The 23,781-nt window shown below is 36.7% G+C and overlaps 1 protein-coding gene across 14 annotated transcripts in view; it reads left to right on the top strand.

The window, feature by feature from the left end:
- inpp4a (inositol polyphosphate-4-phosphatase type I A) overlaps positions 1-23,781 on the top strand; it is a 114,135-nt gene that overhangs the window by 81,246 nt on the left and 9,108 nt on the right. For 7 of the 14 annotated variants that reach the window (XM_062977267.1, XM_062977266.1, XM_062977270.1 and 4 more), the window contains 11 exons: positions 3,178-3,361; positions 4,127-4,345; positions 5,592-5,877; positions 11,313-11,345; positions 14,457-14,629; positions 16,137-16,260; positions 18,177-18,303; positions 18,946-19,086; positions 20,397-20,494; positions 20,828-20,940; positions 21,806-21,960. In XM_062977267.1, the coding sequence (XP_062833337.1) occupies positions 3,178-3,361; positions 4,127-4,345; positions 5,592-5,877; positions 11,313-11,345; positions 14,457-14,629; positions 16,137-16,260; positions 18,177-18,303; positions 18,946-19,086; positions 20,397-20,494; positions 20,828-20,940; positions 21,806-21,960 (1,653 nt within the window). The remainder of the gene's footprint in view (positions 1-3,177; positions 3,362-4,126; positions 4,346-5,591; positions 5,878-11,312; positions 11,346-14,456; positions 14,630-16,136; positions 16,261-18,176; positions 18,304-18,945; positions 19,087-20,396; positions 20,495-20,827; positions 20,941-21,805; positions 21,961-23,781) is intronic. The other 7 variants (XM_008107088.3, XM_062977272.1, XM_008107089.3 and 4 more) reach the window with 2 other exon arrangements.

Here is a 23,781-nt window from a genome sequence, read left to right as displayed (position 1 = left end):
ATGGAGATCTGTTTCTACCATTCAAAGGGAATGTGGAAGCTTAGTTGTGCAATAGTTGTGTATAGACCTAGATTTTATCTAGAACTGGACTTCAGTCTGCATGTATGAGTCTGCATTAGTTCAAGAATTAGACTAAATGTTCTTGGGTTCAATGAGTTGAGTGTGTAAAGATTAGTTTCTTAGATCTCCAAACTGTAGAAGTGGAAGGCTTGTTTCGCAGACTAGTTAGATGATGAAACAGTGTTTTCCTTTATGGAAATTTTCCTTTATATGGATTGCAAAACATGAACCCCTGTCATATTCCAGTTAATCAATGTCTATCTATACCTGTATTAAAACACTGCTCACAAATTTAAAAAATGTTGACTCCCCCCGAAAGCACTATTAAGCTTTCTGCAAATACATAAATGAGTGTAAATCTTTCAGATTATCTGGGGTTTTTTGAACATTATTGTTATAGTTCCTGTTATCCGTGAAGGATGGTAGCTGTTCATTTGGGAGAATGATTGCAGAAAGCAGACTTAATGTGAATTCCCTGTCTACAAGTGATTTTTTCCTCCCCCCCCCCCCCCCCGAATTGCTTCCTTGCTTTTTAATCAGAGTTTTAACAGAGCATGTATTGCATGTACTTTGCTGCTAATTGTATTCTGCATGGTCTCACCCCTATAGTGTAAAACAAAGATCCTTAACAAATCCAGCTATTTTGATGTAGCTGTTGATAAGTGATGTTTCTGTCAAAATCAAAAACAGATAAATGTCTTGGAAAGAGATGAGGAGAATGTAAATTATCCAAATGTAAATCACCCAAATATTATGAGAATTGTCTTAATGGAAAATCCAACAATGTCTTTTAATTCCTTTTATCAGTGCCAAGCTACTTGCTAGATACTTAACAATTCATATTTTGTTGTACCCCAATGTCTCGATTCTTTATAAATGTAGTTCTTCTTCATTATCTCCCTGACTCACCTGCTGAGTTTTGCATTTATGCAGAGCCACATTTTAGAAATCAAGCTAACCTTGGTACAGTTTTTTTTGCTCTCAGTTTGCCAGCTCAGTGGCATCCACCAATCCCGTTGTTCGTTTTCTCCTATTGTGAGAGCAGCAGCATGGAAACATGTCAACAGCTGATGGGTTTTTTTTAGTTGGACTTCCTTGAGTTCTAGTCCCCCAAACAGTTGTTTTGTAAACAACTTTCAAAATTTAGAAATTAGGTCTTTTAAGGTCTTCTGCTATTGTTGGAGGATATGTGTGACAAGAGCCACATATCCAGAGTGTTGCTCCTGAACATGCCCCATCCTGAACTGGAAGCAGTTCTTTATAATCTAACATGGCTCTTAATCAGTTTTAGATACTGGATGTGGAAGGTTTCTTATATTAAAAAGAACATTACATACATCAAGCTCATGCATCCACTTGAGTTCATATAACAAGATGTTATGTATCAACAAAGTCCTTTTTCTAACATTCTGACAATAGAGATATTCTCCTGATAATGCTGACAGTTGCCCAGAAGAACAATTTTCCTTTGATGACATTGTTCTGCCATAAAAATATTTCAAAGAACCAGGAAGAGGTGGTAAAAGCAAACCTGTTCACATTGCTAATTCACATTTTCCGTTATTTCTTAGAAATGAAGTGACATGAGCTGTCATACCCTTAGGCCAAGCTTCATTTTTTGATGCATTAAACCAAAAGATTTCCAGCAGCAACATATGGTAGACTGTGCTGGGACTCTTTCATACTGCATAATCATAGTACAGTAGAGTCTCACTTATCCAAGCTAAACGGACCGGCAGAAGCTTGGATAAGCGAATATCTTGGATAATAAGGAGGGATTAAGAAAAATCTTATTAAACATCAAATTAGGTTATGATTTTACAAAGTAAGCACCAAAACATCATGTTTTACAACAAATTTGACAGAAAAAGCAGTTCAATATGCAGTAATGTTATGTTGCAATTACTGTATTTACGAATTTAGCACCAAAATATCACAATATATTGAAAACATTGACTACAAAAATGGCTTGGATAATCCAGAAACTTGGATAAGCGAGGCTTGGATAAGTGAGACTTTACTGTACTATGATTCTACTTTTTAACTACCATTACTGTATCCTATGGAATCCAGGGACTAGTAGTCTGACTAGACACTAGTGCTCAGTGCCTGAGAATTTCCAGTATCTCTCCATTAACTCTAAACCCCATGATTCTGTTGAATGTTGTGGGGTTATTTGGCGTAAAAGGACTCTTGCTTTCACCATCAGTTTGGAATCATAAAAACAATAGTGATATCAAGTAGTGGGTAGAGCATGAATGGTGGGTGTGCTTGTCTTAGCTGATCAGCAGTTCCTCAAACCTAATTTTAGTCTTCAATCTGGAAAGTAATATTGAAAATGCAGCCAAATAAAGCTTTAGTTTTCAGGGGCAAAGACTTGTATGATCTTTTGTTAGTTGTGAATACATGATGGTGGTAATGTTCTCTAAATGCAACTGGCTTAGACAAAAATGAGCAGCCATTTTTTGTTGGAGGCCACATTGCCTTGAGGTTAGTTTTTCAGGAGTCATATGTCAGCAGTTACTAAAGTAGGTTGGAGCCAGAGCCAGAGCTAAAAATAGGCCAACATGCCCCTTTTCTCTCCACATTTCTACTACCCTCATTTCCAATCCCCTTCCAATCTAGTGACCGGAGGTTTTGAAATTAGCTTTGGTTTGCATGAGACCAAGGATCTCCTGTGTCCTTAGCGACAGAGGTGTTCCACATCTAGCCTACTAGCTGTTCAGCCAAATGAATGGCCAAACATTAATTTAGAATGAATAAAGCGTGCTTAAGGGAAAGGACTGGGCATTAGAAGTCTCTGTCTTATAATTTTGCTGTCATTCAGTGGTTGCTACATCCTCTTCTTCTGCATTTCTATCCCTTGTGTGTGGTTTCTGAATAATCACATGGCATGTACAATTCGTATGTCTTCATCCAGATGCTTATATTCACTGCAGAGTAGGACTGTGATTGTAGTCTACACATTAGACTTTGCTGTATTCTGCATTTCCTTTGAATTTGATAATTAATTTGAAGAAAATGTTGCCTGCATTTTCTTCTGTATTTTTCTCATGGAAAAAGAAGCAATTGCAATGCCTAGATCTGTTTAAAACCTATTCTTTTTGCCACCCCCAGCACTGCAACCACAACCCAGTCAATAATATACATACCACAGGATATTATACGAGCAAAGGAGATTATTGCACAAATCAATACCCTGAAAACGCAAGTGAGTTACTATGCAGAAAGACTCTCCAGAGCTGCCAAGGACAGATCAGCCAATGGACTCGAAAGAACACTTGCCATTTTGGCTGATAAGGTATGGAGGTTAAGTTTCTCTGTCCCATTGTGATCCCTCTCTCATTCACTGAGAACTCCTTATGTGTCTAGTGTGAACATTACACTTGGGATAAAAGGAAGCATTGACAAGATCTTCTTCATCTTCATTTTCATGAATGTATGCCAAAACCCATTTCCTGGAAGTTTTCTGAAAAACATTTACTTAAGACTAATTTGGATGTTAAGTTTTAAAATATATTTGTATTTTGCCACATAATTTTATCTAAATGTGTTAGGTTGTTTTATTGTACTATGCACTGTAATTTATTCTAAATCTTATGAATGATGTGGATAGGAATAATGAGAAATGGAAGTTGTTGCAATTTCATTGAGATTCTGCATCTCTTCCTTTTCCACCGAGTTTTGGGTTTGGCAGTCTATATGAGAAAAAAGTCATTTTTATCAATGGTTGGATTGGCTGTCAGGGTTATTCCTGTTAAATTATGACAGTTAAAACCTTCACTATGAAGGTCTGAAATTTCATAGCAGCCGCAAATTTTGTGGAAGGCACTTCCCTATCATTATACGATGTCTGCATTTGTTTCACCTATCACATCTAGAGATAGGTGGCAGCTAGTGACTTCCAAGTTAAATATGTTTGGCATCTACTACCACTGTTAGGCAGTATGGCTTCACATTGTCTCGAGAGAAAAATCAGTGGAAACCTAGATAAAATAATATAGAATTGTTGGAAAATAATGTGTTTTTAAAATAAATACTATCTGTCATTTTTATCCCTTTCTAGACAAGGCAGCTTGTCACCGTCTGTGACTGTAAGCTGTTAGCAAATTCAATACATGCACTGAATGCTGCAAGACCAGATTATATAGCATCAAAGGCATCGCCAACCTCTACAGAGGAAGAACAAGTAGTGCTAAGGAATGACCAAGACACTTTGGTGGCCAGATGGACAGGCAGAAATAGTCGCTCTTCTTTGCAAGTAGACTGGCATGAAGAAGAATGGGTAGGTTTGTTGACTTAATGGTTAATCCTTATATTGTTGCACCTCTAACTTTGAAAGAAAGTTTTCCTTAAGGGCAGGTAATAGCCTAGAACTGTGTTTCTCAAACTGCTCCACTAGGTGTTTGGGACTTCAAATCCCATAAATTCCAGCCAGCTTGCCAGCTGTTAGGAATTGTGGGGACAGAAGTCCAAAACATCTGGAGGAGCATAGTTTGAGAAGCTCTGGCCTAGAAGATGTTTTGAGGCAATCTGTTTAAAAAAAATTATTGAGGAAGAGTGCGGCAGTTAATACTTTTCTCTTCATTCCCCATAAGCACTTTCTATGGGAAAAATTGGGTAGTAGCAGAAGCATTTATTGATGAAGGACCAGTCAGCTTGATGATGTTTACTGATTATTCCTCATGAACAAGGAAAAACAATCTTTTGAAGACTATTCATTGTTTGGATTTACCAAAGCATAAGCAAACTGAGAAAGCTAAGTTTTAGGCTGACATTAAATTTTATATTACTTCAGTCATCTTAACTATACTTTGAAAATACATGTCTTTGTGAGTTGCCTATAAAACTGGAGCTAAATATTTAAATGACTTTTCCAACCTGCATGTGGAAAGCTTTGTAGTTTTATCCAATTAAAATATTTATTTATTTGCTGAGGTAGTTCAAATGTCTAGAATACATATGAGCAGCAGTTCCTTTCCATTTTTTGTGTGTGTCAGGAGCAACTTGAGAAACTGCAAATCGCTTCTGGTGTGAGAGAATTGGCTGTCTGTAAGGACGTTGGCCAGAGGACACCCAGATATTTTACCATCCTGTGAGAGACTTCTCTCATATCCCCACATGGGAAGCTGGAGCTAACAGACGGGAGCTCACCCCTCTCCACGCATTTGAACCACCGACCTTTCAGGCAGCAGTTGTGCCGGCACAAGGATTTAACCCATTGCACCACCATGGGCTCATTTCCTTCCAGTGAAATATGAGGAAAACATATCACAATCACCTTTCAGGGTATACTTATAAAATATTCCATCATATGATAACACTGATAATGATGGAAAGCCATATTTTGAAAGATAGAAAAGCCATAGCTTTGACAGAAGCTGCTACAATGATAATGTTGCTCATTCAAATTCTTGAGCTGTTTTAACTCTCCCTTAGTGGAATTAAAACACTAGCTTGTCCTGTGTCTTATTTATTTAGCCATAAAAGCATTCAGTCATATGTTCCTTTGTTTTTCTTTTTGTTTCCAGGAAAAAGTCTGGATCAATGTTGACAAAAGTCTAGAATGCATTATCCAGAGGGTGGATAAACTTCTCCAGAAAGAGCGATTACAAAGTGATAGCTGTGAAGATGTTTTCCAGTGTGATGTCAGCTGTTCTAGCAAGAAAGGTAAACGGGATACCCGTGCATACTGGATAAAGCCAAACACCTTAAATTCAACCTCAGCACCTTCATCACCCCAATCATCACCATCATCATCTCCATCATCATCTCCATCCATATCATCCTCTGCATGCCATTGTCCCAGAATCACAAGTGCGTATGATAACAGCCATGGCTTCTTCCTATTGCTATTTTGCTCTGCTTTGACATATCTCTCAGCTTTTTGTCCATCATGCTCTGTGTGAATTTTCTTAAGCACTATGACTTAAGGGCTTTTCGCATGTTGGCGCAGAACAATGGGAGCCATTGTAGGATCCACTGGACCAATCCGCCCAGTGCATTTTAGAGCTGTAGGCAGAATTAACAGACAGACGGAGTCCATTCAAGTTGACTTTATTTTAAAATACATACTTGGGGCATATTAAAATGTATAGTTTAAAGACTCTTGAAATTAACTTAGAAGATAAGGAAGTAACAATATGAGGAGAAGCAGAAGGCTCCTAAATTCTAAGTTGCACATTGTTCTAGAGATTCAGCTCTGCCCTTCAGGTCTGCTACTGATTTAAACATCATAAAAATGATGCCTGCCTTCCCTTGCAGAGTTGTGCTGATTAACCTGTCTATCTTTGAAACCATTTGAGAATTTGATGCAAATATTTTGAGTTCATTTCTAAATTTCATAGGGCACTTCTAGAGAGCTCAAAGTAAATTGCATGAAAAATCTTTAAAACAAACTTGAAAGTTATGTTGTATATTATCCTTCTGTTATTTTGGTTAAAAAGTTGGAACCATGTTTGGCTATACAAGAAGTACACAGCTAAATTGAAATTTGTATCAGGTGCCTGCTAATCTTTGTTACTATGCTGCATTATAATGCAGAGGTTGAAATGTGCTCTTTCTGCACTTGTGCTTCTACAGTTGGTGAGGTCTGCTTCTGGTTCATATCATTGACAGTAGAGGCCATGAACCTGTATTTGCATGTGAGTAGAGACCTAGTTCGACTTAGTGGTTTGAGTGTTAGTAAGCTGCTATCTTAGCATATATTTTGGTGACCTTATTGGGGGTGTAAGTTGATTGTTTTCTGTGAGTACAGATATTATCTATCAGTGGATTCCTTTACTGCTTCAACCACAGGGAGCAGTTAAATGGGGAAACAACTTGGCTGGAAATCGGATGTGACCAGGCTCTTATGTTTGAGTAGACAGGGGCACGATTATTTTTTCATCGAGCAGAATTCATGGCAGACTGAGGAAGGGCATATGATCTTCATTTCAGTGTTCTCAGTTTGCTAAAAGGGAAGGATAGTTTGGGCAGTTGAGTCATAGGGCATATTCATGTATTCTTCTGGCTGTAGATGTTACATGTGTATATCAACATTTTTTAAAACGTGCCTGAAAAAATGATTGTTCCCTAGATCTATGTACATTGACTGTTAGATACATGTTCACTTGTGTGTCGTACCCACATGTTACATGTTCATCACAGGAGTACAGGTGTAACATCAGAACTAATCTAATGGTTATAGTTGCACTAAGAAAATATGAACCATGTTCCATACAGGGATGTGTTAAAATATAATAGTGCTTCAGCACAGAAGTGAAAAATCAGTGCATTCCATGTGCTCATATTTCAAAAGATATCTAAAAAACAAAATTAATTCAGAAGTTGACAGAAACATCATTTCTCATACTGTCTCTTAATCACACTTCCTTACTGTTGTGTATGTTTGTGATTTACTAACATTTCATGGTAAATATAGTTATAGAACAATATAAAAAGTAAAGTTGTGACATTCCAATAATTAAATATAAAAGTAGGTCATTTAATTTGTGAGGTCTATTACTGGATATGTTTGAATGATTTTAACCTTATCTCTTTAGTTATTTATATGGTCAAGGATGAGCTGTAAGAATGACTATTATAAAGTGGTTTGCATGACATGAAGACTAATGATGCCTTTGCTGTTTGCAGATCCAAAACTGAACTTTTAAAATGATCTTTCATGAAGAAAGTGTGGGAGAATGTGGGCAAAAATTGGTTGACTAAAGCAGATGAATCAAAGTGGTTGCTAAGTAGTGCTACAATCTCTCACACCAGATGGGTGATTAAGAAATGGATTTAACCAAGCTATCCAGCAACCATTGTATGGCACTATGTTGTTTTTAATGTGGCAGACATTATCTGTAAATTCATCAAATGTCTCCCAAAGCTTATTGGCTGAGAACCATTGAAATTATGCATCTAAATATTTCAATACCTCCTGTTATGTTCAGCTGAAAACATGTCCAGTCACTTTGATTTTATCATGTACAGAGTGAAATATATTTTCAAATCAAATATTTCAGTAGGTTTTCATAAGCATGTGAAGATACTACAATGTCTTCATGTGAAAGGTTGCTGAAAACAGGATATTCCTAAATTTCCTAGAGGTATACTAAATGCTATATGAATAAAAAAACAAAACAGTTCCCTACCTCTTTTATTTAATTTAAAAGTACAAATGATGGCCTTTAACTCGCAAGCAGTAAAACGTTTCACTTATCTAACAAGGCATTCAAAGTAGGTGAAACCATGGAATAGGGGCATATTTTGCCTATATTGTAGAAATATGCTACTTGGCAAATTTTGTCTGTTTTCCCTCACTGCTGCTGTGCTACCCTGGAAAAGGTTTCTTTCCTGGTGAAGATCACCAACAGAATACTAGTGTATGATTCCATACTAATTTGACTGAAATCATTCTTCCTTTGTACCTGTACCATTTTTGTCCTGTTGCATCCTGCTACAGTGATATAGTTTTGCTGTTATAAGCAAAACAAGGTTGTCTATGTAATAGATAATGTGTAAAAGTCCAAGAATCAAATATTTAAGAAATATATAAGTAGTTCAAATATATAGCAATAGTTATGAATGAGTAGATTAGAGAGGACAATGGCTCAGGAACCAGTTTTCCTCCCTAATTCCTCTGCAGGTTGAACCCTCTCCCAAAAGCATTCCAAAATGTCTACTTCCAGTTATCTCCAAAATAGTGACTGGAAGTGACACTGTGGTACTTTCTGAAATCATTTTTGAGGAGAAACAGAAAGAAAAGGGAGGGTTCCGAATGGGTTGGGAGTTGGAGAGGGCTCTATGTGTGTTGGCATGTACTTTGGGTATGATTTTAAATTTGGAAGCTCAAGGTTTTGTTTTTTTGTTTTTGTTTTTTAACTAGAGGCAGGTTTGAGGCTACAAAATAGGGCCCAGGAGTTGCATGTGGTCTTTGGTAATGCTTTTCCTACTCCTGGAATAGATAATCCAGAGGAAACACAACAATAATGTGATGGAAACTAACACATTCAAACAAAGTTGTGGTTGTTAACTGCCGTCAAGTTGACTTTGAGTTAAGTAAGACAATGAATGAGAGATCTCCAAGCCACCCTATCCTCAGCAGCCTGGTTCAGGCATTACAGACTCAGAGTCATGGCTTCCTTAATTTCTACCCATCTGGAACATGGCTTCTTTTCCTTCTACCTTACCAACCCATGATTGTCCTTTTTACTGAGCCAGTTCTTCTCATGATATGTCCAAAGTACAATAGTATAAGTTTAGTCATTTGGCTTCTAGGGAGAGTTTAGGCCTGATTTGCTCTATGATCCATTTATTTGTGTTTTTAGCAGTCCATAGTATCTGTAGAGCTCTTCTTCAACACCACATTTCATATGAGATTATTTTCTTCCTATCAGCTTTCTCCATTATCCAGATTTCACAACCATACCTAAAAATTGGAAATATAATGGCATGGGCCATTCAATAATATATCTTTACGTTCAGAATTTTACATATTGTTGTGCATTTTGTTGACTTTAAGTATGATTGTCCGATTATTATCTTTAAAAAATCACATTTTTAGATTCAGGGGATTTTTGGGGGGACTGGTGAAAGATCTGAGGGCCACAGTATCTGTAGAACTTCCCTCCAGCACCCCATTACACCTGGATTGGTTTTCTTCCTATCAACTTCCACAACCACACATACAAATTAGAAATATGATGATATGGACAGTCCTAATTAGCAGTCAGTGATATTCATTTACACTTCAGGACTTTCAGTGTCTTCATCATCATTTTGATTGTTTCATCGTGGAGTTTTTGTGGTAAACCATATTCAGAGGAAGGTTTACTGTACCTCCCTCTCTGCAGTACTAACAAGCAATAACTATGCTGCCACTGCCATTTTTGCTAAGAGGCTTCCAAGAATTTTACCCTCCATTTCTGCTGCTACTCAGTAATTATTTGACACATTTAGTCTGGTCTTCAGCAAAAGCCCATCTGACATGCAGCACTGCCACCAGCAGCATAGCCTTTTATCTCAGAGGAGCACACAGTTCCATTACTGGTGAAAATTAACACCATTAGCTGCTATTATTAATGCATATTTATTCAGTAGGTACTGCCCAGTAGAAATATTGGAAGATAGCCAAAGTCCATAGTTTTTTACTGTACTGTGGACCTTGACCACAATTGAGTATTTCTTCTGATAATGTTATCAGTTCATGGAAACTTTCTTCAACAATATTCTACACATCTATCTGAAGTCTTTTTCATCCTGGTATCAGCAATTTTCTATTCTCCCTGAAGAAACCTCAAAATTATATCAAAACCTAGGGTTATCTTTGTTACTTGGATTTCAACTGTTTATAGCACATACCTCGATAAGCAATTTAATGCATCTTGTTTGGATTTATTGGCTTGTGAATAATCAGACTATTTATATCACAAGGTTACCTCACATTAACCCACACTTCCATCTGGGTTCATGCACTCATTAACAACCATTGTTGTATACTTGATCTACTCATATATTTATTACTTGGACAGCTTACATTATTAGTCACTTAATAAATTTAGTTTTACTTAGAATAGCAGTTTACTGTATGTATCTATGAGCATTTTATTCTTTAGTTAGTGGTTCACTCCAGGACATTTCCCTGACAAATGTTGCTGAAAATATGTATGTTTGCAAATATGTGGTAGTCACACTTTACATTTGCAAGAAGTACATGTAAAATCCTGCAGATGTACACTTTTAAATGTCATGTGTGTACACCAAGGTTACTTCATGCACTCTAAAACTGTTGGTGTTTTGTTCACCCATTTAGCTGCTTTAAATGCAAATCCTTCAGCTGGTGGTTCTCAAACTCCGTGGCCCATGGCATATAGACCACTGTGGCTGGTGGATCATTGGGAGTTGTTCTTGCCCTGCCATACTAGTCCCATCTCTTCCAAATAAGTCAGTGGAGCATATTTTATGCTGGAAAGATGGTCCATGGGGCTTCTGTCTATGTTGGGCCATTTATTTATTTATTTATTTATTTATTTACAGTATTTATATTCCGCCCTTCTCACCCCGAAGGGGACTCGGGGCGGATCACATTATGTACATATAGGGCAAACATTCAGTACCCATAAACACATCGAACTGAGACAGAGACAACAGACACTTCACCAAAACAATGTTTGAGAATGCCTCTGTGCTTGGCTTTTGAGTTGCTTATGTTTAAAATGTGTTGCTCCCCCTTAATCATGCACGTTAACACCTCCATTTTTGTGCAGATTCCAGCCCTACTCCTGAAGAATCCTGCCCAGGTATGTCCGTATGGATTTCTTTGCATCGTGGTGTTTGGTTCTGGAAAAAAAAATCATACTAATGAAAAAGGCTTTCTTTGCATTTAACACAGCTGATGCTAGGTTGTATTCTACTCCATTGGCAAAATTACATTAGGTTAGTAGCTGGGAAGACCAAGGTCAGGAAAATGAGAGGAAGTATTGAAATAATCAAATTTCCTAGCCAATTAATTTTGACACATACCAGTGAAGTGACAGAAAATCCCATTTATAAATGTTCTGGATTGGAAAACAGTAATACATAGCTGCTACTGTATGGTTATGCCTAGTGCTGCTTCTCCTTGGGAGGTTACAGGGTGCTTAGGCAAACCTTCACAGTCCTTTGTTTCCAAAGTATGTCCACAGCAGTGACTGATGGTGGATATATCGGCACCCCTCTGGCTTTTTGTTTATGTGTTTGCGGGGCCCTGGAAATTGAGAATTTGTCTCGCCATTTGTTTGCCTGCCTTCTATATTCTAAGCCAAGAACTAAAGTCCTGGGACCTATTCTTTCTCTCCTTTAAACCAATATTGTGTCAGAAAAGATTTTTTTACCTTTTGGCTGACACTAACTTTGCTGTTACTCACAAGGTGTCTCTTTTTGCCCTGGCAGCACAGAAAATCCGGGCAAGACTAATTTCTGATATCACAGTTGACTGTGCTGGGTATAACTTTAACTAAGAGTGGCTGTTTATATCCAAGGTGTTCCCTGCTTAAGTTTTAATAATGCTGTATTTACTTGGTTTCACCTGGTTTTTAATTATGCAGGTGCTAGTTCCCGCAGTAACTTATATAGTATTTTAAGGGCATATCTAGCCATTGATATATGTAGCACTTTAATGAATTATATTGGATTTTAATGGTGTATTTTATATTATATTTAATAATCTGGTTTTCTTGTATTCATTTGTTTGCCTTATATGCAAAAGACCTGTGGTCTAAGCATCAAATAAAACTTGAATTATTCTGCCATTCTACATAAAGTATACACTTTATGTATTTAAACTTTATGTTTAAATGAGTGGGATATATTTTTTTATGTTTAACAAGTCCAATTCTTTTCACTGTGTTTGTTATAACTTAGTAGCAGCTTATGGACTCCTTGTCAGCAGGGTGGTGAATCAGCTCCAATTTTAATCTGAATTGTAAAGGATCTCCATAAATTGCCAATCCTAGTTTGTACTAAAACCTGGAACAGTGTCACAGTTTCACTGATATGGAGGCCACCAAGTCACTGCTGCCTAAATATCATTATTGTTGAGTTGAACCTATAGTTATTAGTATTTCTATGGTCCTTTTCTGTGTATGAAGTGTTTGGCAATTATTGTTTTGTGTCCCTTCCCCTTCAGAACAGTCTTGACAAGCAGGCAAGACTGATAGCATGACCCCTCTAAACTTTGTAACCTGTATCCCCATCTACACATGTTTGCACCATTTCTTAGAAGAAATTTGGTGTATGTCGCCAATGAGATATAAGCCAGTCAGAAAATTTCAATAGGAATGGGAAAATATTGTGTTGTATTTCGTTGTCGTTTTTGAAAAGCAGAACAATTTGATTTATATTTGTGTGCACTATTTTTTAAAGTTTTTTTAAACCAACATCATAAACATAAATTATTTGGATTGTTGTCCATTTTATTTGGGCTAATGTAAATACATCATTTTTAATTTCTATATCCCAGAAATAGCAATGCCTAAAAATTATTATCTGGTCTTTTTAAAACTATGTTTTGCCTATGAAAAGGTCTTTGGGACCAATATATCAAAGCATAATCTTTATTTTTAGTTGTACAAATAGCTGTGTTATTGAGACTATTGGTCTGTTTTGGAAAAAATGTGAATAAAGAACAATCTTGCTCTTGTTAAAGGAATCTTAACTTCTTACTGAGAAACATGGCTAAATTACTTTCCTGAATGTAATTCATTTTGACAAGATGGGACACAGATTTAAAATACCATATTGCTGATCTTATCCTTTTGGGGGGAAATACTTTCCATGAATACCCTAAGTCTGGATTATTCTCAAGGAACAGAGAATACTTGTTCTTTTAATTTTTTTATCAAAATACTTCTTAGTTCTCAACAAAGACCTCATTTGACATTTTCCCCTATGAATAATTACAGATGCCCTACATATCCCTTTATATGATGCATAATGGTTTGTTTTCCAGGTAGAAATGTTGCAGTTATCCCACTTGCGCAGCGTCTTCTTTGTAAGGGTACATCCACATTACAGGATGTAGTTTGAGACACTTTAAATTCTCTGTGTTGGAGTAGAGCAATAGAGTTCACAAAACAAAAAAATCCCAAGATTTACATAGGATTAAGACATGGTAGCTAAAGTGGCATCAAAGTGCTTTAGACAGTTCAGTTGGACTCAGAAAGTTGACCTCATAATAATAATGCATAAAACTTTATAACTACCCCACCATCATCTCCCAAAAGGAACTTGGGGCGGCTTACTAAGCACAGGTAATACAACAACACATATGATGCAATAAATACAGATACATCAGTATCAAAAGGAAACCATAATTTGCATCATCAATACATAAAACAATACCGCAATAAAATCAATCAACTCTAAGATCAACATCAATAAAACACCATGGTAATTATAAACGTAAAATGAATAAAATAAATATAAAATAAAATAAAATCAACCAGTCGCATAAAGTGCTTTCAGTGAAAAAACCTCTGGGTCTACAATGTAAACCTTTTGGGCTTTATACCTGTTGGTTGAAGAGCCAAGCTTGGTTGAAGAGCCAAGTTTTTAGGTTGGACCGAAAACATTGGAGGGTAGGTGCTAAACCAAAACACACATTCTACATTGCAGATAGAGAAAATATTTCATTGCTTTCAAAAATTAACTTCTGTTAATATCAGCTATGCATATCATCCACATAACTGTATTACTACACAATGAGTAACATTGACAAGGGAGCTCTTGATTGGCCTCTAATCACTTGACTATAATGGAAGAGGCATTCTACCTTGTATCTGTATTGACCTTTAATTTAAATTTCAAGCTGACCATTTAACAAAAGGATAAACATTTACTTAATTGCCAACTCTTTCCTTTCAAAACTATAGGTGAATGGAGCGAGGCTCTTTACCCGCTGCTGACAACACTCACAGACTGTGTGGCCATGATGAGTGACAAAGCAAAGAAAGCCATGGTCTTCCTCTTGATGCAAGATAGCGCCCCGACAATAGCTCTTTATCTGAGTCTTCAGTACCGGAGGGATGTTGTCTTTTGCCAAACTGTAAGCAAGGAAGTGCAGATTATTAGACTTTGGATATGAGTGTTGCTGTGAAAAATTGGAAACAGTGACAACATCCACACAATGTTGAATGTCTAGTGTTAAATATACTGTACTTCAATGCTATGTTTAATCATGCTCCAGAGTATCATCCCATTTGGATTACTATAATGTAGTAGAAGCTGGTGGTGTCTTTATCAATAGGGTGGTGAATCCCCTCCAGGTTTTAGTCTGACTTTTAAAGAAAATCCAGAGTGTTACCCAAATAAAATGAGCACTTTGGAAAACTTCTTTGAAGTTCAGACGGATGTAAGGGTGATCTGGCTGCGACATCTGTCATCCCATTGATCACCAGGGTTGATTCGGGTTGAAGTTCAGACTAAGACCCAGAATACATTCACAGCCAATGTTACACCTGGTGATGTATATGGGATTGCCTTTGATAATTTCAGTTTTTTGGCACTTGATGTACAGATCACCTCACTAGTTTTAAAACAACGATGGTGGCTTTTGGACCACTTGCAAGCATAATATAAAGTGCTGGTGAACCTTTTATGATTTAGGACTAGCAAGCCTCAAGAACCGCTCGCTCATGATATCTTTTCTCAGAGACCCTACTTTAGATTTGGTAGATATTGGTCTGATGTAGGGTCTTTTGAACAATGACACTCCACCTTTTGAGTTTCCTGCTTTGGAGAGCTCACTTGACCCTGTTTGTCTTTTCAAATAATATTTTTACCACAAACATTTTCTTGTTTGGAGTATTGAGTGTTTTCTTGCTTGTCCGAAATTATTATCTTTGTTGTTGAGTATATTTATTTGGAGGCTGCGGGAAAAGTCACAATAACAAACCATCAAGGTTAAAGAATATAAATAAATAGAAAATAAGTATTGCTCTGCTGTGAGTAAAATGGCCAATTGTGAAGTTGAATTGGGGTTTTTACTTCAACTTCACAATAGCTATGTCGTATCTGCTAGTTAGTATGAAGGGAATATTTCAGTACAAACACACAGGAAAAAAATGTAATATAGGATGAGTATCCCATATCCAAAATATTTTGGTTTTTTAAAAAATGATTTTGGAATAGTCATATTTGCATATATGTACATAATAAAATATTTTGGTGATGGCAGTCTAAATAAGGAATTCATTTTTTATTTGTATACACCCTATTCACATATCCTGAAAGTAATTTTGAACAACATTGTAAATAATTTTATTCATGAAACAAAGTTTGTGTACACTGAATCATCAAAAAGCAAATATGTCATTACCTCAGCCACTCTTTAGACAATTTTGGAGTATTTTGGATTTCAGGATTCCAGATAAGGGAAGTTCAGTAATCATCATCATAACCTGTATCCCCAATACCACTCTAAATGTAGCTTATGAAAGAACAGCAGTAGATCAGTAGATCCAGGCTCTCTCTCTCTCTAAAAGCAGCCTTTGGCATGATGATTGTGGAAGGCTATTGTGTCAATGGCATCACCTCTGTTTTCTCTTGTGCAGCTTACAGCCCTGATCTGTGGCTTTATCATCAAGCTGAGGAACTGCCTGCATGATAATGGATTCCTGAGGCAGCTTTACACCATTGGCCTGCTGGCACAGTTTGAAAGCCTTTTGAGCACTTATGGTAAAAAGAAACACTGAATGGAACAATATCATTTATGACATTGGATTTAGTGCAATGTATTAGTAGGGTGCATTGCTTGCTGTTCAGCTGTACAAAGTAATTTAGACAAGAACTATTAAGCAAAGTTAGGTTTCACATAATTAACAGTGTATGATATGATGTACAGACAAGCGTACCGATATGTTTCTATGTTGGTACAATTTGTTCAAATCTAGACATTCTGCAAAGAGCAACTTCCCTCTAACAAACCAGCTTTTAAACTCAAGGAATTTTCAAAATAGCTACCTAGTACTCTGTTTTTTAAAAGTTTAAAAAATCAGAGCATGCTTACAAACCTTTCCCTGTAATGAAGGTAATTTTTGGAAATGTATTCTCTTTTCAGATAGTGACTTGACTTCCTTCCTGTAGTTTTAGGGTTACACCAACTTTTTGAAAATAACACCGTTGGCTATAATTTGAAACAAATTACACTGAATGCCCTTGATCAGGGGTCCCCAAACCAAGGCCCGGGGACCGGATGTGGCCGTCCAAGGTTATTTACCTGGCCCCCAACCTCAGTTTTAGACTTCGCCTCGCCCAAAGTTTGAAACGACTTGAAGGCACACAATACCAACAATCCTACTTAACTTGACTATCTCATTGGCCAGAAGTAGGACCACACTTCCCATTGAAATCCTGATAGGTTTATGTTGGTTAAAATTGTTTTTATTTTTAACTATTGTATTGTCCTTTTATTTACTAATATTGTGCTATGGTAATAATTGAATATATTGTGTATACATATAATATTGATACTAATATTATAATGTAATACAATATAATACTAATAATTATACAATATAATAATAATTATACATTATATATTAAATGTAATATTACTAATAATATACGGTAGTGGTATAGGACAATATAGTAATATATAATGCTAATATTGTGCTATGCCAATAATATAATATATTGCATGTACATATAACTTGTAAGCCGCTCTGAGTCCCCTTTAGGGTGAGAGAGGGTGGGGTATAAACGTAGTAAATAAATAAATAAATAGTTGTTGTTGGGGGTTTTTTTTTGCACTACAAATAAGACATGTGCAGTGTGCATAGGAATTTGTTCGTATATTTTTTTCAAATGATAATTCGGCCCCTCAACAGCCTGAGGGACCATGAACCGGCCCTCTACTTAAAAAATTTGAGAACCCTTGCTCTTGAGTGAATTCCTCCAATTGCGTTGTGAAGTCTATAAAATAGGGATGAGGAGTGTTTAAAAAATTTCAACACTGTCAAAAAACTATGATATTATATGTGATTTCTTTAAAATCTGTCAGACAAATTGTATGACCATCCTTTGAAGAGAAAAGCATAAGCTTTTAATGTAACCGCTAAGCATCTTTACTGTTCAATATTAATAAAACCATCACACATCGTTACTGTTCAAACTACAAATAAACAATAATAACCTAACCTAGAAGAGGCTCCTGAATAAAGCATAGGTGGCAGCATTTGATAGAGGTAGTGAGTTCGAATCCTCTACATATTTGGTGGCAGCAGAAATAAAAGCCTGTGCAATTCTGGCAAATTTGAAAAATCCTCTCTATTGTATATTTCAAAAAACTCCATCTTCCATACACATATTAATCAAATCTGTGAATAATCAAATCAGCAAAAGTTAAAGCCTTAAATGTATAGAGCCAACTATACAATCAATGTATGGAGGCTGTGTTTGAGGAGGTGGCCTTTTTCCTGGTAGCCTTTTCCAAGCTCTTTTCCAATGGGGTAAGTGGCATCAGGGCAAGGCCAGTAGGGTCACAAGAATATCCTACATGCAGTGAGCAGTTAGTAGGGTTATTGCTCTTTGACACCACATTTTGAGAGAGAGGGGTGCTTCTTTGCAATCCTATCCATGTTTTATCCTTTTAGGCGAAGAGCTGGCAATGCTGGAGGATATGAGTTTGGGAATAATGGACTTGAGGAACGTGACATTTAAAGTAACTCAGGCCACATCTAATGCATCTGCTGACATGCTGCCAGTCATCACAGGAAACCGGTAAAAAGGACCAGGGAAAGGAACAAGAAAAGATATATTTGAAAGCAAACCCTGAGAAATATGGAACTTGGGTGGCATATTCATCCGAGTTCTTGGGAAGTCACAACTTTTTTTTGAAACTGGTTTTAATAGATACTCAATGACCAGGAAGGGGGAAAAGCTTGGAAAATTACCCAAATAAGTTCCTTTATTTCTTAGAATATTAGATTCTATATCTAGAATATTAGATTCTATTTGGATGCTCCCATCTAAAAGCTGATATTTGAGGAATAGTGTTTAATCAAATATTTTGTTAGTATGACCAATATAATATATACATTGTGGGGTACAAATTACCCTTCTTCACTGTTATTGTGAAACGAAATGCTCTGCACACAGAAGCCAAACACATCCATTAGAAAATGCATTGGCAACTTCATACAATGCAATTTTATTTTGTGAGAAAAAATGTTGCCCTTGTCATCTTTCTTTTCTCTTCACTCAAAATATGGCAATAATGAAATATCAACTAATTGTTAATTATGACATTTGCTATTCTTGTATTTTTAGCATATGTTTTAAAAATATACACCTTAAAATTAAAAAAAAATCTTTCTGTTCTTTATTCTTTGTTTAACCTTCTTCTTTTCTGCTTTAAACTAGTGATGGGTTTAATGTGCGGATTCCATTGCCAAGCACCTTGTTTGATGCGCTGCCCCGTGAGATTCAGAGTGGCATGTTGCTGCGAGTTCAACCTGTTCTGTTTAATGTGGGAATCAACGAACAACAAACCTTAGCAGAGAAGTACACACGCATATATATACATGTATTCTAATTTTTGAGATGTATTATGCTTAACTCAAGTTAACTCCGACTGACCAGGAGAACCTCTGTCTTGTCTGGATTAAGTTTCAGTTTGTTTGCCCTCATCCAGTCCATTACTGATGACAGGCACTGGTTTAAGGTCAGGACAGCTTCCTTGGCATTAGGTGGAAATTAGTAGTAGAGTTGAGTGTCATCTGCATATAAGTGGCATCATACTCCAAAACTCCAGATGACCTCTCCCAGCAGTTTCATGTATATGTTAAACAGCATGGGAGACAAAATGGAACCCTGAGGAACCCCACAGGCCAGGGGTTCGAACTGGAGTCCCATAGCACCACCTTCTGGGTACAGTCCTCCAGGAAGTACCGAAGCCACTGTAAGACAGTGCCTCCCAGTCCCATCCCAGTAAGACAACCCAGATGAATACCATAGTCAATGGTATCGAAAGCTGCTAAGAGGTACAGGAGAACCAACAGGGACATACTCCCCGTCTAGCTCACTTCGTAGGTCATCCACCAAGGCAACCAAAGCTGTCTCTGTTCCATTGCAAATTTGATTGTTTATCTTTATTGTTGAGAATCCATCACAGTTCATAATCTTGAGCAAATGTCTCAACTGTTCTTGTTTTATTTATATTTTAGTATTTTAGACCACACACAAAATGGCTTACATAAATGATAGAATCATAGAATCATGGAGCTGGAAGAGACCTCGTGGGCCATCCAGTCCAACCCCCTGCCAAGAAGCAGGAAAATCCCATTCAAAGCACCAACTATAAAATATAGTGGGCTAGATCTTGGATTAGTCAAATCTTCTGCACAGTAAGAGTTATTCAGCTGCCTTGTGCAATGAAGTCTTTGGAGGTTTTTAAGCAAAGGCCAGATTGCCATCTGTCAGAAGTATTTTGATTGTGTCTTCTTACATAGCAGGAGTTAGACTGCATGGCCCTTGTTATACTTTCCAACTCTGTGATTCTGTGAAATTAGTCATGGCTAAAAGTATTGATCTCTGTGGTTTTACTGTAAGCATCATAAAGTCTGGATTCAGCCTATTATAAATCATCACAAAATGCAACCTCACAACAAAATGGAGCATTTGAAAGAGCAATGCATCATTATGCCGCCTGCAGTATGTTTGAGAACTCCTGCAGTATGTTTAAGGAGAACTCCTCAATTTATCTGTTTTTGCAGCATGAAAGAAAAAAAATAGCGTTGAAGCTGCTCCCCTAGCTTTCTCTGGAAGACTTGAGACCTTTCTTAACATGCCTCTTTTTTTTCTTTTTTTTTAAGATTTGGAGACACCTCATTGCAAGAAATGATTAACATGGAAAGCTTAGTGCGACTGAATTCTTACTTTGAGCAGTTTAAAGAAGTTTTACCTGAAGACTGTAAGTGTCAAATATCCAGAATGTAAACTGAATGCAGGTTGTAAGAACTAGTGTGCATCTGAATACAGTGAGGGATTCCATTCAAGTATACTGAGATAAACAAAAATCTTTCATATGCTGCACATAGAAGCAATACAATTTAACATGCTGATTTCAAACATGTCTGTAATTAACTGGTAGCACGCAATTACACTTTCACACTTGAATGAATGTATGATATAATTACTCAAAGAGATAGATCTACTGGTAAAAAAACAAGAATGCAGATATTTCTAAATATTACATCATTTTCTCATACATAAAGCTGTTGATCATTTTTTCTTGCTTTCTTAGGTCTACCTCGATCCCGTAGTCAAACGTGCCTCCCTGAACTTTTGCGATTTCTAGGACAGAATGTACATGCAAGGAAAAATAAGAATGTTGATATTCTTTGGCAAGCTGCTGAGGTATTTATGACCTTTGAGCACAATTTTAATGAAGATAGGTCAGCCGTATGGTTTCTCACAATCTCAAAACCTGTCTCATTTGGGCAAGCAGAAAATCGGAAATTGGTAGCTTCCTGCATTTCTGATGCCATAGTATTGTGCTACATTTCCTAGGTCAGGAATCCACATTGTCATCCCATCTCTATTGTTTGTAGAGTCATTCTGTTTAATATTTCTGGAGTGGCTATATTCAGCCCCTTCCTGTACATCAGCCATTGGCATGGCAAATCTGTTCTAGGATTTAATACAAATGTTCAGGGAACTATTCAAGGTGTAGGATTTCTTTTGCATTCAGGGCACTACTCAAGATGTAAGATTTGTTTTGTGGACAGGGTCCAGTACTTTAGATAGTATTTAAAATAAAGTTCACACTTACATTGATGCTTACATGATTTTAGCATATAAGCATCTTTCCCTAAATGATAGAATATTGATCTACTGACAAAGGAAGACTGGATTTTAGAGATTTTAGAAATGAGAGACATGGACATACCTTTGATTAAGGAGAAGTCTTTGGATATTTCTTTAAAAGATCAGGAATAATTTTATCCTTTTATCAAGAAGAAAGAAGAGCACGCTCAGCTGTAGGCCCTGGCAGGTGCTGGCACTTTGCTGCCAGTGGGCTGAAAATATTCACTTTTTTTCGGATCTTGGGTGAAAAAGCTCATTAGGAAAGGCGCCTGTTTTCGGGAGAGGTACTCAAAAACGAAAACAGGGCCTTAGAATTGAAAAAAACAAGAACAGATCATGATTCTATACAAATGCACAAGACTGTCACCACTGTCTTGCAATAAAATAAAACTAGTTTCCTTGTATTCTCTTCTAGATTTGCCGCAGACTAAATGGAGTCCGGTTTACAAGCTGTAAAAGTGCCAAGGACAGGACTGCCATGTCAGTGACCCTAGAGCAGTGCCTAATATTGCAGCATGAACATGGCATGGCCCCACAGGTCTTCACACAGGCCCTGGAGTGCATGAGGAGGTAAGGATTGGATCTGCTCATTTGGCCACCTTTCTACTCTGAGAGCCGTGTAAACTGCAAATGGATGGCTCTTTCCATCTTTGATGGGGATAGTTATATAATAAATATAACTATCAAGGAAGAATAACCACATGGACTACAACTGCCTGACATATTTTGTTTCTTTCACAGAAGAAAGTATTTTCAACTTTTATATAGATTCATAACTGTGGCACAAAGAAAAGAATCAAAGAGCATGCGGTTTCGCTGCTCTAAGTTTGAAAGCCATGTTAGCTGTGACACACATTGCCTTGCTTTTGATGTCTTTTCTGTTTGTAAATGTGCTCTGCATAATTATATACTGTCTGAAGGATACACATCTGCAGGTTGCATTGGTTTGCTATGCTTCCTCCTCAAGCAATACAGTTTGCTCCTTCAGCAAATTGTCATTATGAATGTTTTATGATAGAACAATCAGAATGCACCACAACCTGCCAGCGTACTTATATTGGTTAAAGCTGGGTTTTTTTAAAAACAAAAACAAAAAAAAAAAGAAAAAAAACAGACATGATTGGAAAATGTAATGCTTTAAAAAAATCTGTTCACTGTTTTTCAATACATTGTTTCAAGCACTGCTGGAAAGCTCTTATTTTACATACTGAAAAAAGAAAGGATAAGAAATCCAGTTTTAGTCTTTATTGGTGTAGTTTAACGCTACCGTGGAGTTGTTTTCAACATTCACTCTTTCTGAATGTACTGTACTGTGTGTCTTCTTTTCAAATTCTCAAAAGTGTTCAATTCTCTTATCCTTTCTGTATGTTTTTTGCTATTTGACCCTTTCTAAATCTTCAATGGCAAAACGTTTTTATTAATATTGAATATTCCATAGCTTCTTCTATTTGAAACAGATTTCCGTAATGTAGATTCGCCCTAAATTCAGCTGTTGTAATATTAAACCAGTTGCCTGATTAAGAACATGTTACAACTAAGTGTAAAATAATCAAATGTATAGCCATTCATTGTACTAATGTTCCATCTGTTAATATTTGCTGCAATTCTGACAGTGAATACAATCGGATCAAATGTTAGTCACTACATAGTTGAGTTCACCCAGGGCCCTTCCACACAGCCATATAACCCAGAATATCAAGGCAGAATAACCCACGATATCTGCTTTGAACTGGGTTATTTCAGTCCACACTGCCATATATTCCAGTAAATGTGGGATTTTATTCAGCTGTGTGGAAGGGGCCCTGGTCTTTCTAACTTAATTCTAGTCTGGAAGAGAATGCTATGTTATTTTGTATTGATCATTTAGATTAAAATACTGTAGGGGTAAGATAATGAATACTAATACAGGAACCTTTATTATTTTCATGTCAGTTTCACAGAGTGGATTCCAAATGAATCCTTGTTTTGCAATTCCTTTGCAAGTCATACACGCAGAAGATTAAGAGACCTTGCAGAAAGTGATGGTGTTAAGGAGGAAAGATGTTCACTTCTGTGCAAAGGCCTTGACGTACCTCTCCCTTTTTTGGCTTAAATTATGGAGATGATTTTGCTTGCAAAACCCACAAATAATCATTTTGTTCACTTTAAACTGGTCATTTTATTCACTTCAAACTGTCAACATTTCTTTGAGTTCCTGAAATTGGGAGCAGGAAAAGGTCAGAATCACAACCCAGTACCAGATGGAGACTTAAAAATAATAATTTTAAATAATTGACCTTTATACTGACTATTCTGAATGCATGGCGTTCTTGGCTGGGTAAGAGGTCAGTTTATTATGTAAAATATCTTCTGAAAAAACATTCTAGAACTAAATTTTGGGCTATGTATTTT

Source organism: Anolis carolinensis, chromosome 3 (assembly GCF_035594765.1).
Source record: "Anolis carolinensis isolate JA03-04 chromosome 3, rAnoCar3.1.pri, whole genome shotgun sequence".
NCBI lineage: Eukaryota > Metazoa > Chordata > Lepidosauria > Squamata > Dactyloidae > Anolis > Anolis carolinensis.
The sequence above is the reverse complement of the archived record's forward strand: the minus strand, read 5'-3'. Positions and strand labels throughout refer to the sequence as shown.